At 42.9% G+C, this 16,984-nt stretch overlaps 3 protein-coding genes across 3 annotated transcripts; 1 reads left to right on the top strand and 2 right to left on the bottom strand.

The window, feature by feature from the left end:
• The first annotated feature begins 6,815 nt into the window (after nt 1-6,815).
• LOC118427718 (angiopoietin-related protein 2-like) lies at nt 6,816-8,606 on the top strand. Its single transcript, XM_035837632.1, has 3 exons — nt 6,816-6,912; nt 7,339-7,555; nt 7,992-8,606. The coding sequence occupies exons 1-3, from the start codon at nt 6,882-6,884 to the stop codon at nt 8,305-8,307; spliced, it is 564 nt and encodes a 187-aa protein (XP_035693525.1). The 5' UTR covers nt 6,816-6,881; the 3' UTR covers nt 8,308-8,606.
• A 185-nt stretch (nt 8,607-8,791) lies between these two features.
• On the bottom strand, nt 8,792-10,700 carry LOC118428196. The gene is made up of 4 exons (XM_035838201.1): nt 10,621-10,700; nt 9,733-9,873; nt 9,013-9,166; nt 8,792-8,886 (listed from the first exon to the last, which is right to left on the bottom strand). Exons 1-4 carry the CDS (start codon nt 10,625-10,627, stop codon nt 8,811-8,813), a joined length of 378 nt encoding a protein of 125 aa, XP_035694094.1. The 5' UTR covers nt 10,628-10,700; the 3' UTR covers nt 8,792-8,810.
• A 2,336-nt stretch (nt 10,701-13,036) lies between these two features.
• On the bottom strand, nt 13,037-15,244 carry LOC118426958 (collectin-12-like). Its single transcript, XM_035836590.1, has 5 exons — nt 15,175-15,244; nt 14,770-14,889; nt 14,085-14,444; nt 13,493-13,873; nt 13,037-13,047 (listed from the first exon to the last, which is right to left on the bottom strand). The coding sequence occupies exons 1-5, from the start codon at nt 15,242-15,244 to the stop codon at nt 13,037-13,039; spliced, it is 942 nt and encodes a 313-aa protein (XP_035692483.1).
• Between the last annotated feature and the right edge of the window lie 1,740 nt (nt 15,245-16,984).

Genomic DNA, 16,984 nt, shown 5'->3' with positions numbered 1-16,984 from the left:
GCAAAAAAAGACCAGTCAGGATATTGTACCATTAAGGATATGTATTAACCTAAAAATGCAGCTTTTGGCACAGACAGTTGAAGAATGCCCTAAAATGGCTTGTTTTCCTAGTTTTGATGTTTTGCCACTTCATGTAAACACCAGCATTGTATGTTGTCTCTATGGCCCCTGTAGTACATACTAGCTAACGAAAATGTGTCATGCTTTGTCCTCATTTTGCTGAGGTTGCCCACCTTTTTAGTACATACAGCATTGACTCTGCCACAGGATACATTTTACTTGCCTGGTTCTTTAATTTCTTGCAAAAATCAAAGAACCATTGTAGCTGCCTCATCAGTATTGTATTGTAACATAAAATTAATGTAAATGCGGGTACCAGTATTATGGCTGCAGGTGACAAGGCTACTGTTGTACACTGATCTCTTGATTCCAGGCAGGAACACAATACTTGGATTATTTATGTGTATTTGAAGATGTTAACTGTGCCATACATATACATGCCTTTGTGCAATTTACAAGCTCCCTCCCTACATTTGTTTTAAAGTAAGAGCATACTTTGTAACTCTGATACACCTTTTCATCAATACTTCAGATGGTAATAAATGAACAAAATTGTTTCTCCAATTTTTGTGTTCGTTCGTGAACTTTTTTGTGTAATATGATGTAAAAAGGAAGAAAAGACAGTGCTTTATCTGCAGCGAAGATTCTTCTGACAATAAGTAACTCTACCACCTTGTTATGATTGATTTATGATAGAAAAGTGTACATACAAAGATAAACCATTAACTTCCTACATGAGTACAGTTGTACCGATATTCTAACTGTTATATTGATTTACCGTTCAGGTCGGTGTACAAATACAACACATTAATAACGTTATGTATGTAAACAGTGATGTCCCTTAGCTTGAACGATATGGTAGTAAAAGGGTATCTGTTGAAGTCTATGGAATAAAAGCTCCGTACCTGAGGTGCCGCCAAAAATGGACGTTTTCTGTACTATCACTGCAACTTTGCGTAGTGTATTTTAACCCTCCGTTCCCCGAATTGCCGTGCCTCCTGTCTGTATGTATGGTTAATTCATCAGAACATGTTATGTGTTTAGTTATATCTGAGCCTCTGTGGAGAGAAATTCATACATTGTGCTAAGGAGGTTAAAAAGAGGGACCTCCTTGATTGTACCGACACTGTTGTTATTGGGTCATTGAAGTGGAATAAAATTTGTGGCAAGTTAACAACTAAGGTCCTACTTTTCAGAAAACACACTAATGTTAACGTTACTTCAAACCCCGCTTCCAATGTTTTTTGTTCGGGGAAATTATCTAAATTAAACAATCTTGCAGTACATACAACAACTCTTGACCTTTATATAATTTTCGGGACGGCCGGGACAATCGTTAGTTGACACAAACAGTTATGAATACGCACGCGATTAGACTTATTGTGTCAAAGACGTGTGCGCTGATCTTTACTTTATTACATTGTCACATTACAGTATCCCATACTATAGAACAATGCCATCCATATCGGCTCAGTAAGCTTGTGTGGCCTGACCTGTCAACGGAAACAGACGAGGGGCCGGCTTCCCGGATGTCGGAAAATATACCGGGCAAATCTCACATCTACCACGGTGATGCCAAAGAGTGAACGCCATGGCTTTCACCGGGTTTCTTCTAGCTGTTTTCTGTATCAATCTGCGCGTAGCACAAGGGGATTCTGCCGTCGATGGCGGTAATTCAACCTCAGGTGGGACTGTTCACATCTGGCGCGGCGGGCTGGAGCAATGCGCGCACACCGTGGTGGTGCCGAAAACTGACCCGGAGGCCTGTCCGGGAGGGAAGGACACCGTCTTCTTCTTACAGGTTTGTCTTATATGATAACATTTTACTATCGCCGCCTTATTCTTACAGGCTTGCCTTTAAGACATGGTAACATTTTACTCTCATCGTCTTCTTACAGGTTTTTCTTAAAGATAGGGTAACATTCTATTTCCATCGTCTTCTTTTATGGGGTTGCCTTTAAGACATGATAAAATTTCACTCTTGCCGTAATTCGTACAGGTTTGTCCTTAAGACACAATAACATTTATTCTCACCGTTTTATTTTTACTCTCCCGGTCCATTCCTGACAGTTTTATCTTCAAGAAAAGACATAATACTTCAAGACAAAACATAATACCACTTCACTGACAATATCGTCTTCCCCGCTCTTCTGTAAAGCATGGCACTTCTCCCCACATTGCATTCTATTTTGTGTCTTGCGTGTTTTAAGACATGATGAGGCTTCAGTTTTGTCTTGTAATGGCTTATTATTTTAACAACGGCCAGGGGGCACCACAGGAAACAACACAAAAACATGAGGGCAGTGCGCATATGTATCAGTCAAATTCTCGGTGTTAAGAACTTCATAAATATGATAAATGTGTCAATGTACGAATGATGCTCTGAACAATATACGTTAGCTAGTGCTGTAAATTTGCAGGACCTGAAAGCAGCCGTGGATGACTTGACTGCACGGCTCGCAAGAACAGAGAACACACTGGAGACTATTGAGAAACAGTTCCAGAAAGATCAAGTTCAGGTTAGTAGTATACAAAGACTCATTCAGAGTACATTGTTTGACACGTATTTCTTCGATCGAAGCACATTTCTAATAACATATTTATCAGTTTTCACTCCCTATACTACATTGCAGCATCATTACCTCCTTCAAGACGTAGGTATTGTTTTCGCTTTGTTTGCTTGTCTCGGCGTTCAAGTTTGTTCTTATAGGTCCAGGCTCAGGTTGTCCCGGGGTTTTGAAAATCGTTTCAGCTGGGTGGCATGAAGTGCGGGTGGCCCAGTCAAATTTACGAGGACGACGTGAGTAAAAGTGGAACTTCTGAGGTTGTCTTGGCCCGGGTCTGAAGTGGCATAGGCAGGAAAATACATTATTACAAATTTAGCGAGAAATTTACAATAATGAGTGAAACAGTTCACAAAACTTTTACGGAGGTATGGGATCCTGCTTTCACATTTTTGTCCTACCTCAAGGTGTACTCTAGCCTTACTAAGGTGCTGCTCCAGGAGAAGGAGAATTTCAAACAGATCCGCCGCAACACGGAAGGGATCTACTCCCTGGTCCAGGCGTCTACAGAAAGGGCAGAACGTCCAGGTGCGAGCACTGCAGAGGAGACCCAAGAGACTGATGAGAGTGAGGCGTATGAGATAGAAGGTAAGCACCGTGCCAGACACGATGATCATAGAATAATGCATTGACTAGCATTAAAACTGCATTGACTAGCATTAAAACTGCATTTTGCATATGTATGCCTGCCAACATGGCGCTTTTTGGAGAGCTCCTACAGTGAGGCCCCGAATCTGCCATCATCCTAGCTGTAGGTGGCTCCTTAAAGCCCATGGTTTCCACATCTAACGTAGCAGGTTGTTTTTAAAGTATTTGTTCGTTCATTTTAACTTTATTGGTGGTTTGTGAAGACTTTTGTTGCTTGCTGCTGTGAGTCACAAGAGCAACCCCCTCCCACCCTCCAGACTTCGTCGTCATGGAAGTGCGTTTACTGTCAGTATTCTTGTTCCTCCTACTGGAAATGGCTGGTAATCGTGACTCTCCTGACCTCGGCTTGAGGAAGAAAGGACTGCATATAGCTCACATAAACATCTGCAGTCTCCGTAACAAGGTGAGTGAAGTGGAACACTTACTCAACAACAACAACCTGCACATTCTCGCCGTGAGCGAGACTCACCTCGACGCCAGTGTCTTAGACGGTGAGGTTCAGACTCTTAACTACGACTTTCACCGACTCGACAGAAACGGGAGAGGAGGAGGGGTTGGGCTCTACGTCCGGAGTCACATACCAAACAAAATCCGCAGTGACTTAACCGCACCTGGCATTGAAACCCTCTGGGTGCAAGTACACTTGCCCTTCTCTAAACCGATACTGATTGCCGTTGTTTATAGACCCCCCAGTGCTGACAGGGCATACTTTGATTCTCTCCTATTGAGCATGGAAAGAGCAAGCAGAGAGGGCATGGAAATCTGTATGTTGGGGGATTTCAACATTGACTGGAACAATAGATCTTCTCTGCAAGACGATCTTTCTAACGCAGCTAGGTCGTGCAACTTGTCTCAAGTCGTAGATGTACCCACTCGCAAGTGTTCAAACAGACATGGACATATGTCTGCCACATGTATCGACCTCATCTTCGTCACGTCACCTGAGAAGTACAATAGAGCCAACACAAAATGCTGGGGATGTACTGACCACGACATTGTGTACATTACAAAAAACACCAAACTACCAAAGCAACCACCTCGATCGGAGTTCAAAAGGAGTTACAAAGGATTTAATTCTGCGGACTTCATCAGTGACATTGCGAGCCTTCCATGGGATCTTGTTGAACTGTTCGAGGATGTGGACGACGCTTTAGATGTATTCATGCTTCTCTTCAACACAGTGGCTGACTTCCATGCTCCTGTTCGACGCTTCACAGTCCGCGCTAACTCCGCACCTTGGCTGGATGCAGAGTTGAGGGAGGCCATGGCCATGCGGGATGAAGCTAAAACAGCAGCTGATCTTTACGGCCTACCTTCTGACAGGGAGATCTACAAGAAACTCAGAAACTATGTAGTTAAGTTAAACCGGAAGAAAAAGGAACACTACTTCAAATCTAAGATGTCTGAGAATTCTAATGACCCAAAATATGTATGGAAGTTAACTAACTCATTATTAGGTAGGTCCAAGTGTCAATATCCAACATGTGTGGAAGTGAATGGCCAGAACATAGTTAAACCTCGTCAAATTGCCAATTACTTTAATGATTATTTCAAGACTAAAACCGAGACTTACAGGAAAAACCTGGAGTCTCAAAACGCACCTGTCACTGTCCCTATTGATCAACAAATTATGTCGGATAAGTCATGTTGTTTTCAGTTCCACCCAGTCAGTGATGATGAGATACTTAGGTTACTGTTAGACATACCGATGTCATCCACATGTGGTATTGATCAACTCGAAAACAAATTAGTTAGATTATCAGCTGTGTATATTGCATCACCTGTAAGGCATATTTGTAATCAGTCACTTATGAACAGCTGTTTTCCTAGCCAATGGAAGAGAGCTAAGGTGTGCCCCTTACGTAAGAACACCAGAATACCACTTACCGGTAATAACAGCAGGCCTATTAGCCTATTGCCTACTTTGAGTAAGGTATTGGAAAAAGTTGTACACAATCAAATCTGGCAGTATGCAGCACTGAATGATATTGTAACACCTTTCCAACATGCCTATAGACCAAATCATTCCACGACAACTGCTTTATTACGAATGACGGATGATTGGCTCTCCGCTATGGATAAAGGCGAAATGGTAGGGGTTGTTTATATCGACTTCAGTGCCGCATTCGATTTAGTTGACCATGAGCTCTTGTTGACAAAATTACAATCCTATGGTTTCAGTTCAGGCCCTTTAGCTTGGATGAGAAGTTATCTTCATGCCAGAACGCAGGTAGTGTATATTAACGGGCACTTTTCGGAACCATCTGTACTTGAATGTGGCGTTCCCCAAGGAAGTTGTTTAGGCCCTCTTATTTTCACACTTTTCACCAATGATTTACCTTTGTCAGTTTCAAATAGCACAACTGAAATGTATGCAGATGATACAAGTATGTACAAAGCCGCTAAGTCCATAGCTGAGATTGCTGCTGTCTTGCAGCCTGACCTCAATAAGATTGTAGAATGGGTAAAGAACAACAAACTTGTGATGAATGTCCTTAAGACTAAGTGCATGCTTTTTGGATCTCCTCGAAAACTGGCTCTTCTACCTTCAACCTCACTGAATTTGGTTATTGGAACTAGAAGTATTGAACAGGTGAAAGAGACGGTTTTGTTGGGGCTGCACATGGATCAGTCACTTACATGGGATTTGCATATCAATAATGTTGTTGCCAAACAATCAAGGAATATCGCCCTTGTGAGAAGGCACGCATGGGCCATGTCTTATGAAGTCTGCAAGGTTGTTTTATGCGCACTTGTATTATCAGTAGCACAGTACTGTCTCCCAGTTCTAGCAAACATGTCTGAATCGAATGCTCGAAAGCTCCAGGTTGTACAGAACAGAGCCTGTAGATTGGTGCTTAAATGTCCACTAGAAACACATGTTAAGCAAATGCATTCAGACTTGGGTTGGCCCATGGTACGAGAAAGATTCGCCATCAGCACGTTGACTATGTTTTTCAGAATACTTGTCAGTAAGGAGCCCCATAACATTTACAGCTCCATCGTCCCTGTCCATTCTACCCACACATATTCAACTAGATTATCCAACTCCTTCAGTTTTAAACTCCCTAAGCCAAAAACAAACTCAAAAAAGCGAACTTTTCTCTACCGTGCCATCAGTCTTTGGAATGACCTACCACCTTACATCAAATCCCTGCCCAACATCTCACGCTTTAAAAAGGCAATGTATCAAGTCTTCTCAAGCCAATAGTTTTTTTTTTTTAATGATTGTGTATCTATTATTATCTGCCTGTATATATACATGTATGTTTGTGTATGTATTTTCGTTTGTTTATGTATGTTTCATTGTTTCATATGAACCCTGGTAGACTAGCCCTAAGGGCTAAAGGGTATCGAAATAAAGGAATAAAGGAAAGGAAACTTCATCTAACACCGGCTGGTGAAGTGGTGAGGTACTCTAAAAGTGTTGGAGCGGAAACAAAGTTCGTGGTGCAGTTTTTCTTGTCTTAATTAACGTAACGTTAGAGATAGTAACGGTACCTGTAATGATCGGTTTTCCTGGATTTCTCTACAGACTGTTCATCACTTCTCCGCTCCGGGACCACAGCAAGTGGGGTTTACAACGTGCATCTGAACCCGGCTTTAGAGATGGAAGTCTACTGTGACATGCAGACTGCGGGTAAGGCCCTGTGCACTTTCCGGTATACATTCGTGTTGATGTGGCTTGATAACATCAACGAAGGTAGTTCGTTGTCTGATCTAGGAGCATCAATAGATTTTAAATTAAAGATCAACAGCATCGCTTATCCTCTATACGTTACAAAGATGGGGCGTTAAATGAATGATAACGTTATGTATGCCCACTGGCACTGCGTTATGTACAGGTCATCAATGAAAAAAGACTAGTTCATATATGTACAAATGTATACATTGTCAAGCTAGCACTTTTTATTAGAACATTTCCTTGCCTCTACAGTTTGATGCTCATTCTGTTCTTTAGGTCCTCTTGGGCTAAGTTAAGTTAGGTTTAGTTTAGTTTAGTTAAGTTTAGTTTAGTTTACTTGAACAATAATAGAGGACTAGATTCTGGTGCCGTGTCGCACAGGGGGTGGGTGGACTGTGATCCAGCGGCGGCAGGACGGGTCGGTTCCCTTTAACCGGACCTGGGAGGAGTACAGACAGGGCTTTGGGAACAAGAACGGGGAATACTGGCTTGGGAACGACATCATTCACTTTCTGACAGAACAGAAAGACTACCGATTGAGGATTGACCTTGAGGACTTTGAAGGACAAAGACGCTTCGCAGAGTACAGCACCTTCAGGTATGGTCACGTCGCTTCAAGGTTATCGTTACCATATTAGATGGGAACAAAGACAAGCTGTGGACACTTGTCTTACCTAGTGTGTGCATGTCTTCTACGTCACAATTTTGCTCATTTCTTTGTACTCTCCAGTTATTTTGGGCTTGTCTGTGTACGCATGTCTGTATGTCCCTTACGCTGGTCCCAAATTTGTCTTCTCCGACTGCCTTATGCTGTACCTAGTTTTGTACACGCTGGTAGTCTAAAAGCTAGCCTGGATACAATCGTGATAGACATTTTGAAGATCTGGCTGCATGGAGTCTGGTATCCAAGCTATCTAGAAGCGTCACTACTGTCGTGTATATCAGTGTGCTACCGTGTGCTTCTATCTCCACAAGCATCTTCCACAGGTTTCCCTGGGCCGTTACTAAACGTCACTTTTGATCGGTTTCCCCAGAGTTGATGATCAGGAGCAGAACTACCGCCTAGAGGTGTCCGGTTACCAAGGCAACGCGGGGGACTCCATGACCATCAACAACGGGATGAGTTTCTCCACCATCGACAGGGATCACGACGTGTTGCGGGGGAGCTGCTCGCAGCACCGCGGGAAGGCAGGCTGGTGGTTCCGGGCCTGCGGATCGGCCCTGCTGAACGGCCGTTACCTAGGCAACTGCGGCAGTTCCTGTCTGCACAGCCAGGGGGTGCTGTGGGGACTCATGACGCAATCCCTGAAGTCGGTGTCCATGAAGATCAGACCACAGTCGCAAGCTTAGTGTACATAAAACAACGATCCTTTTCCTATTTCTATATTGTAAAAGTTTCGATGTCTTAAGTTTCCGGCCAAGCTTGTCAGAAAAGCTTGTAGTGAGGTCGAATGGGAAGCACATGTCAATGAACAAATTCCAGAAAACTTTTAAGCTTAACCGCCATTTATTGTGGCAAAGTATCTATCATTAATAAGCTCTAAGGCTGGTACTTGCACATTGTCAAAGGCAATGCAGTGCTATTCCTGGTTTCTAGTTGGTTATTCGTGAACTTATTTTCGTGACAGTCTTTTAGTCGTAGATCTTCTTTCTTAAGGGCTTTTCGTCTCCCTCTGCTTCCAAAAAAGAAGTCAAACCCAACCTGTTTAGAAATAGCCATCACTAGTATTAGATTAGAATATTGTTTCTGACTGTCCATTGTCACTATGTGTATACCATGTACATGTACTTGCAATTAGCCCTCGGGCACGAACTTGCAAATAAACTTCTATAATATGTACATGAAGGTATCTTCAGGCTTTGTTTGAGTTGAAGATGTCAATGTAGAGGAACCATTCTCCGCCAACTTTCTTCCAAATCACGATATTCCTGTAAAGTACCAAGAAATGATTTCAAACAAGTGTCAAGCCAGGAACTTGCCATGCTTCTTATATCATAGCAAATGTTTATGTAAGGCGAAATATAAAGAAATGAACATCAAACATGTTAACCTACTTGCCGACGTCAGTCACACTACCGTCCTCAGCCTTCGTAGTGTAGGCGGCTCGATAGTAAATGACGTCACTGCCCATCGGTCCAATTTCGTCGGTTTTCATCTCCACTGTCCTCACACCGCCGGCCCATAGACCCACGTGCACCTTCTCTGCGCCTGTAGGCAACATGATCTTGGTAACTTCGAATTCGTAACCCTCCAGTTGTGTCCACGCACATATACACACACGCGCGCACACACACACACACAGACAGGCACACACACACACGTGCACACACACACACCCATACACGCACACACATACACACACAGGCATACACATGCAAACACACACAAACACAAGATGACAGATAGAAAGAGAGAGATACAGAGAGAGAGAGAGAGAGACCCACTGTCACGCAGAAAAACATATTAGACATGTATATGGCCTCCTTCGGTCAATATTGACAATGGTAAAATCCTAATTGATATCAACCCAGGTGGCTAAACAGTCCTGTATGAGAATGACAGTATATACCACATGAATAGATATATGCATACACACATTAATACACATACACTTATATACATATATAGAGAGAGACATAGATCATTGACATGCAGACAAACAGTGGCAGAAAGACACAGACACAGAGATGCAGAGAGAGTTGCAAATACACGGACGGAGACACAATAATGGGATATTCTAGTCCTCTGATTTTGATAATTTGACATTTCCTCACCCTCAGGGCCATATAGAGTGTCCATCCCCGGTATCATGACTTTGCAGTCTTCCGTGTACAGGCTAGCCACACCCTTCATGTCGTTAGCCTTGAAGCAGGCCAGGAGCTTCTGCATTTGTGTTTCAATCGCTGCCTTGAGATCTGGGGATGAGGTTACAAGTACAGATGTCATGGCAATAAGATTACGATATCTGAGATAGTGATGTGCTAGATATATTGTACATGAAACTACCTAGGATGGCACCTAGGCCAGTGCTTTTGACAAGGCTTAATTAGGGCCGAAGGACCCTCCTGATGCCCTATCGCCTGCAAGCCACGATGTCTGTACTAGTAAATATGCCAGTGTGACACCCAGTCGTGCAACCCACATTGGGCTTAACTTGTACTAGACTCCGCTGCAGTCTTCGGAACGGGGCTGTTTTTTGGGGGGGGCGGCGTTGGTCCGCGATTTTCAACGTTTCACAGCAAACTCCCTTTCCCGGCACAAGAGAACCCGGCCAACGTTGAAAGTTGCGCCCCCCCCCCCCCAAAAAAAAACAACCCCGCTCCGAAGACTGCAATGGAGTCTAAACTTGTACAAATTGTTCAGACCACAAGACTCGAGAAAGACCCGATCCCTTTAACACTTAGATAAACGTCTTAACCTGCCATAATGTTGGGATACGGTGCACTGTTAGCTACGGCTACTAATTGGACAAGATGCGCCTGAACCTCGGAGTGTGAGGTTCTAGCTAATAAGGTGGCAGAAAGAGCATTTATCCGCGCCGTCAATGATAGTTCGGGTATAGTGTCGTGCAAGACGCTGCTGAGTAGTTGCAAGGTCAGTCTAGCCACAATACATGAGAAAGACCATCCTTTCAACAGTTTTTACTCAGGTAAACGTCTCACCTGCCATGATATTGGGGAAACGGTGCGCTCCTGCTGAGAATGGTGCGCTGCTACTAACTATCCGCTTACCGCTGAGTCCGCTACCTGCCACAAGGTGCGTATGTAGACTTTGACCTGTGACCTGGCGTGAGCCTCAGGTCAAAGTCAAACAGAACAGGTGGCATAAGAACGTCCCTGTCATAACGTCATTGACTATTATTGTGGGCTTCGGTAAAAGGCTTCCTGTCTTTCTCAGGCTTGGTAAGTCTTATGTTCACCTCCGGTAAAACAGCTGTAAGAAACAGTCGTCGCCATTTCAATCATGTTTGTATTGTCATTCTTTTTTAAAGAGGAAACAAGGGCACTGTTGTCTCCTTGTTCTTAGTTGACTGGTGAAAACCGCTTTGAAAACTGGTGCTTTGTTCTCGACATACGAGGGGCGTTCAATAAGTAATGCCTCTGACCCATTCCCCATAGCAGGAGATTAATGAAACTTGGCACAGTTATTAGTCTTTCTCTACATAGAAACTTCCCAGAGTTATGCATTTCTCCCATTGTTTGATGCAGCTCTGGACACCGTTTTTGTAGAACACCTCAGGTTGGTCCTCCACCAGATGCCTCATCAATGGCAGAAGAGGGACGACCAGGTCTGGGAGCTGTTTTCACAGACTTCCGGCCATGTTTGATTTCACGATGACAGCGTTTTACAAGGTCATATGATGGGGCATCATCACCATAAGTTTCTTTCATTTCATCAAAAGTCTCCTTTGGTGTGCGTCCTTTCAAATACAAAAACCGGATCACTGCGCGACACTCAACTGGCTCATTTCACCCCTTGCTCTATTTCACACCTGACTAGTTCAAACACCTGTACATCAGAAACCACAATTATTGCAGAGCTGTATTTGTCAACATAACCCATAGAGATATAAATCATTACACATGCAAAATTTCATCTAGATCAGACAACTGGAAGTGGGTCAGGGGCATTACTTATTGAACGCCCCTCGTATGCGTGTTTAAAGGTTAACCCTAACCCTAACCCTAACCCTAACCCTAGCTAACTAGACTTCAATAAATGTAGCACATGTAAATTATGATAGGTATTATCATAAGCAGATACCAAATATGCAAATGAGGATAATATGAGCATAATATGTGCAAAATTTGCAAACCCGCTAAAGGATTTTTGATGGGAATTTATACTTGTGACATGTGTACGATAGACAATGATGAACATCGCCATGCATAAATCATGTAAATGTTTAATTCATTTGCATAAAATTTACAAGAGCTCTGAACATTTCATGCAGATATGATTCATCTATGAGTATCATTTTCATTCTTTGTTCAGTATACAATTATGTTATACCACGGCTCTATTTTGTTTGCAATTAGTCTTCGGGCATGAACTTGCAATAATATCTTGCTTACTTAGTCCCGCCATAACCTCAGCTTTACCTGCCATGTTTCGTGTTTACTGAGGTTAGTCTGAGAACTGCTAAACAAGGCGACGAGAGTTAGAATTGTAGACTACATTCAGCTCAATTTGTAGCTCTAAGAATACTATAATTTTAATAATAAGACTTATTAAACAAAAAGTTTAAGTACATACTTTATCACTAGATTCCTTGGCTACGGTAGGGTCATCTTTCATGTAACCCTTTGAGTGAACCAGATTCTACCCGTACAAAACTCATGAGAACATGTCGTAACCAGCTTGCCTCATCAACCTCAGATATCACCTGGTTATTCTCGCATTTTACTGAAGATTGTCATCAAGGGACCTGTTTGCAGTGGCCTAACGCTTAGGTTCAGTTTACATTTCTGAAGGTCTAAAATATTACATTAATACTAGAATTTGATGTTCACTGTTTGTTATTACATCTTTTGTTTGTGAATTGCTTTTGTATGGTTATATCACCATTCACTTATCACTTTGTCTCATGCAGTTTCTACCTGTACAAAATCCACTACAACATGAAGCCACCTTGACACAACCCGTTATCAACCTCAGCTTTCATCTGCCTGTTTTTCGTGTTTTAATGAGGTTAGTCGGGAAACAATACAACAGTGGCGCTCAACGTTAGAACATTGACTCTAAGTACCTCCGTTGTTGCTAAACTGCGTGATTATGGTGGGACCGTCATACATGAAACATTTTGTGAGAGTCCATCCTTCAAATGTCAAAAAATGAAGTAACCACCTTGTTTAGTCTTGTCATAAACCGCTGATTTTAACAACTCTGATTTCACCTGCCTGTTTTGGTGCTCTGCTGAAGCTAGTCGGGGATGTAGGCCTATGATGGGGTCATCTTCCATGAAACACTTTACCTGCACCTGATTCTACCCCTGCATATATGAAGTATCCAGCTTTCTTACTTAGTCCCTTCTTCTGACATACGTCTGTTTTCAACAGCCAGAGATCGGCCTGCCGCCTAGGTACGTCCTGTGGAGGAATGAACAAGATTCGTCTATGAAGGTTAGACATCCAGGTAATGTCCAAAGGTAATACAGTAAATACAACTGGATAAAAAAAAAACTGAGATTTACTTCCGGGCGTCTCGGGTGACATACATCCTTCTTATTCAGTGTCACTGCCAATTATCCCTATCTTGTTTCTACTACTCTCCAAGCAGAGGTTAGGCTCCGGCTGGTTTTGTAACGTTATTTTTAGTCGTTTTTATCGGGCTTTCTATTTTGTATTGTATCTTGTATTGTCAAAACCTAACATTTGGCTGGCGTACTTCAAGAAAAAGGACAAAATAGGCCGATAAAAACGACTAAAAAAGTTTTGAAAACAGCCGGAGCCTAACCTCTGCTTGGAGAGTAGGTTTAATTTTTTTTCTTCAACTTGAAATTTGGAACTCGACGAGAAAACTGATAAAATGTACCTGGGACGACTTGGCATATGAAGGGTCGGCGGCGGTCGCATGACAGGTCGTTCCAACGTTGATTAATATTGACGGCGAACTCGACACAATCTTCTTTGCCTTGGCCGTCATCCGGCTGTCCAGGGCCCCACAGATTGTAGAACCCAAGCGGAGCGCCATCTATCCACTCGAAGTGCCCCTCTTTGCGCCGATCATGCAGGCCAATCCAGGTGGTCTTCAGAGGGGTAAAGCTTACGAGGACGTTGGACATGGCGTCTCGGGGCATGGCGAGGGTGGCGCCGTCTTGCTCACAGGTCCTCACCGCTCCGTTGAAGTCCATAGGGGTGTCAAACGTCTTGTAGCAGATGGCATTCCCATCCCAGTAACCGTTGGGGCAAGATGCTGAAGAAGATGCGTTCAAAACATTGAATGTGATATACAGTCAAAACGTGTCTCAACGATCACTCACAATTTTGTAAAGGACTTAAATAGGAAAAATAGTTGAGGACTGGAGGTGTTTGCTCCAGACAAGAGGGATCAAGAGGGTCTTAACTACGAGTATATAAAATCTGAAGGGACTGTTCTGATGTGGTTGGGGAAATATAGCCCTAACCTTCCTTCTGCACGTTCGGAAGAGGTCCAACAGATCCCTTCTCTCCTGGTGGTCCGGGAGGCCCGACAATCCCAGGGCCAGCCGGCCCCATGGCTCCCTTTTCTCCTGGAGGTCCGGGAGGCCCACGAGTAGCTGGTCCTCTGGATCCCTTCTCTCCTGACGGCCCAGGAGGCCCGGTAATCCCAAGGCTAGCCGGCCCCGTGGCTCCCTTTTCTCCTGGAGGTCCGGGAGGCCCACGAGTAGCTGGCCCTTTGGGCCCCTTTTCTCCCGGAGGCCCAGGAGGCCCGATGATGCCTCTCTCTCCTGGAGGTCCTGGTGGCCCGAGGCTTGCAGGCCCTTTGGGTCCTCTAAAATCAGTGCCTGAAATGAAAGATGTTAGAGGAACTCCAACCAAAACTCAGCAGTTACGTCAAGGTTTGAAATTTTAACGCTTTGTGATGGTGGGACACATTACTTACGTTCAATCTCCGTCATTCGCACTGTAAGCTTTTGAATCTCCTCAGAAAGTCCGGTCATGTTAACTGTATGAAAAAAAAAAGAGAAGAAAAACTATGCTTGCTATTTTAACACTGTAGCAAAATTGGGTACTAATACCGTACTATCGAAAAATATTCGAGTGGATGGATGAAAAAAGGGAGCAAATGATCTGGAAGGAAACCTTGCAGTATCAATGACAGAAACTGACCTGCAAAGAAAGGAAGTACAATAGCAATGGCTGCTACAACCAGGCCACCAACGGTCAACCAGATCTTCTTGCACCGGCTGGACCAGTTGGCCTTGTTGTAAGTGCTTGGGTCATAGGTTGCTGTAAGTTATGTTTTGCAAATATGAAAAAATGTGCTTTGATCATGAGTCGCTGTTTCGCAAGAAAGGACATGCATTTTGAAGTTATTTATTGCAAAGATAAAACAGCGTACATGTACATGTGTTTCATAAAACGTAAATAAAACTTCACAGTCATAAAGAAGAAAAGCGAATGACAATAAACAGTTAAGGAGCCAAATGTACACTACTTCCTTACATCCATCCGTTTAACTTCTACCAAAAATGATAGAAGATCCCGAAACCAGGAAAGGAACACGTTTCATACCTGTTCCACTGCAGGCGTATATTGGGTTGGGAATATTAGCAATGGCGTCTGCAGTCTGATCTTGCTCCATGGGTGTGGCGCTTGTAGGAAAATTACAATGTAAGCAGTTACATGTGAATTATCAAAGCCATTGAAGTTGCTTGAATATAGTCAATACACCATTAAAACATGAAAATAAGTTACAAAACGTATGAGTCCTGAAACAAATAGGATGGCCATCAGTTTCTATGAATGTAATAATAATAATTCAATTACGGAGAAAATCCAAGAAGGCAGTATTCCAAGACCGGGCTTGGGTGAATTTTACCTGCTCTGGTGTCGTACACGTTTAGAATACTGACGGCGGCGTCCGTACGTGCCTGCTGATCAGCCTGATCTTCTTGCAATTGGGTATGGTGCCTGGAAGAAAAAATGACCAGTGAAGCATAATTACTCGTACAAAGGAGTAGTTCGGGCGTACGAACAATTATAAAAAGAGAGAGGTACGGATTAAGTGCAGAAAACTCTTAATAATACCCCCCCTCACATGTAGCGAAAATCGATCAGACGACGAGTCTGCGAGCTCTAAATTACGAGGAGGCTTCATTACGGGATGGAGCGGGGGGGGGGTGAACTCTGCCGTTTCTTCGTCGGCATCAAGGTTATGCCTCCTCCTAATTTAGAGCTCGCAGACTCGTCGTCCGATCAATTTTCGCTACACGTGAGGGGGGTATAACGACAACGGAATATCTGTTACCTGCTGTGTCGCTAGTCTGGGACTTCTGTGTCCCTCCCAACCTGATGCCGTTTCTCAAGTTTCTAGACAGCAAAAACACGTCCTGCACCTGGCACGGTGTTTGGCGACTGAAGCGAAATCAGACTGTCGCCCAATCACTACATTTTAAAGAATAAAAGCCAAACATATTGATGAATAACAAACTACAAGTCTAGCTTACTAGTCTGCAAATTTGATGAATGGTACTTTTCAAAGTCGTCACACATCTTCAGTTATTGAAAACAGTGCACAGATCATTTTTCAAAGTAAGGAGATATTAATTAGAATATACCTATTAGAGATGTTACAATTAAAAATAACAGTTTCCCACCTTTCCCCGATTTTTAATGGCAAAGTTCGTAGTAAGCACAGAAACGCTCAAAAGGGTCTAATTCATACGTTTTGAGCAAAATTAACGGGTCTAGTGGCATATTGAAGCATATCTACAATTTTCAAAAGAGTCTTTGAAAGTAATTGCATGCACGCCCACTCCGACTATTGTGTGCATGTTACATTAAATACCACAGTCGTTCGCATTAGCAAACATTGAAAACAAGATGCAAAGTAGAGCACTATCAAAGTGTTACTTGAAGTAAATAATGCATTTTAATGTCTACATTTGTGCACGTAAATGTTTGTGAAAAACAAATTTTGGCAATGATTACACATCGTCATCGCTAATGAGCGAATCTATTGACATTTCTTTGTAAAGTTGTTTTTCTCCGACATTTTCGTGCATAAATGTAGAAAATAAATCATAATCATTTTTACCTGAAACATTTATGAAAATTACCCTAGAGAACTGATTCCCTGGCGAGCTTAAAATTCTGATTGACCAGGGATGGTATTGGGTGACATGTAGAACAGGCGAAAATCACTGTGTACGGATATCGTCCATAAAATTAAGTCAGTGTTACCTTATGGAACATTGAAGTTATCAAAGTTATAAAATTTCAGTGGTAACAAATCATAACATGAGACTTATAACGTTTCCTACTGTACACTTTCGACGTCTGTCAACAAAACGTGCTGTGGGTTTAGAGGGGCCAATGTCAA

Source organism: Branchiostoma floridae, chromosome 12 (genome assembly GCF_000003815.2).
Source record: "Branchiostoma floridae strain S238N-H82 chromosome 12, Bfl_VNyyK, whole genome shotgun sequence".
NCBI lineage: Eukaryota > Metazoa > Chordata > Leptocardii > Amphioxiformes > Branchiostomatidae > Branchiostoma > Branchiostoma floridae.
The sequence above is the reverse complement of the archived record's forward strand: the minus strand, read 5'-3'. Positions and strand labels throughout refer to the sequence as shown.

Coding starts and splice junctions, on each gene's coding strand:
- LOC118428196 (XM_035838201.1), bottom strand. Junction 9,167..9,732: donor CACTCTATATGGCCCTGAGG/GTGAGGAAATGT, acceptor TGTTGCCTACAG/GCGCAGAGAAGGTGCACGTG. Junction 8,887..9,012: donor AGTGTGACTGACGTCGGCAA/GTAGGTTAACAT, acceptor GGTACTTTACAG/GAATATCGTGATTTGGAAGA.
- LOC118427718 (XM_035837632.1), top strand. CDS start 6,882: ATGGAAGTCTACTGTGACATGCAGACTGCGG. Junction 6,913..7,338: donor CTGTGACATGCAGACTGCGG/GTAAGGCCCTGT, acceptor CGTGTCGCACAG/GGGGTGGGTGGACTGTGATC. Junction 7,556..7,991: donor GCAGAGTACAGCACCTTCAG/GTATGGTCACGT, acceptor CGGTTTCCCCAG/AGTTGATGATCAGGAGCAGA.
- LOC118426958 (XM_035836590.1), bottom strand. CDS start 15,244: ATGGAGCAAGATCAGACTGCAGACGCCATTGCTAATATTCCCAACCCA. Junction 14,890..15,174: donor ATACGCCTGCAGTGGAACAG/GTATGAAACGTG, acceptor CATAACTTACAG/CAACCTATGACCCAAGCACT. Junction 13,874..14,084: donor TCCGAACGTGCAGAAGGAAG/GTTAGGGCTATA, acceptor CATCTTCTTCAG/CATCTTGCCCCAACGGTTAC.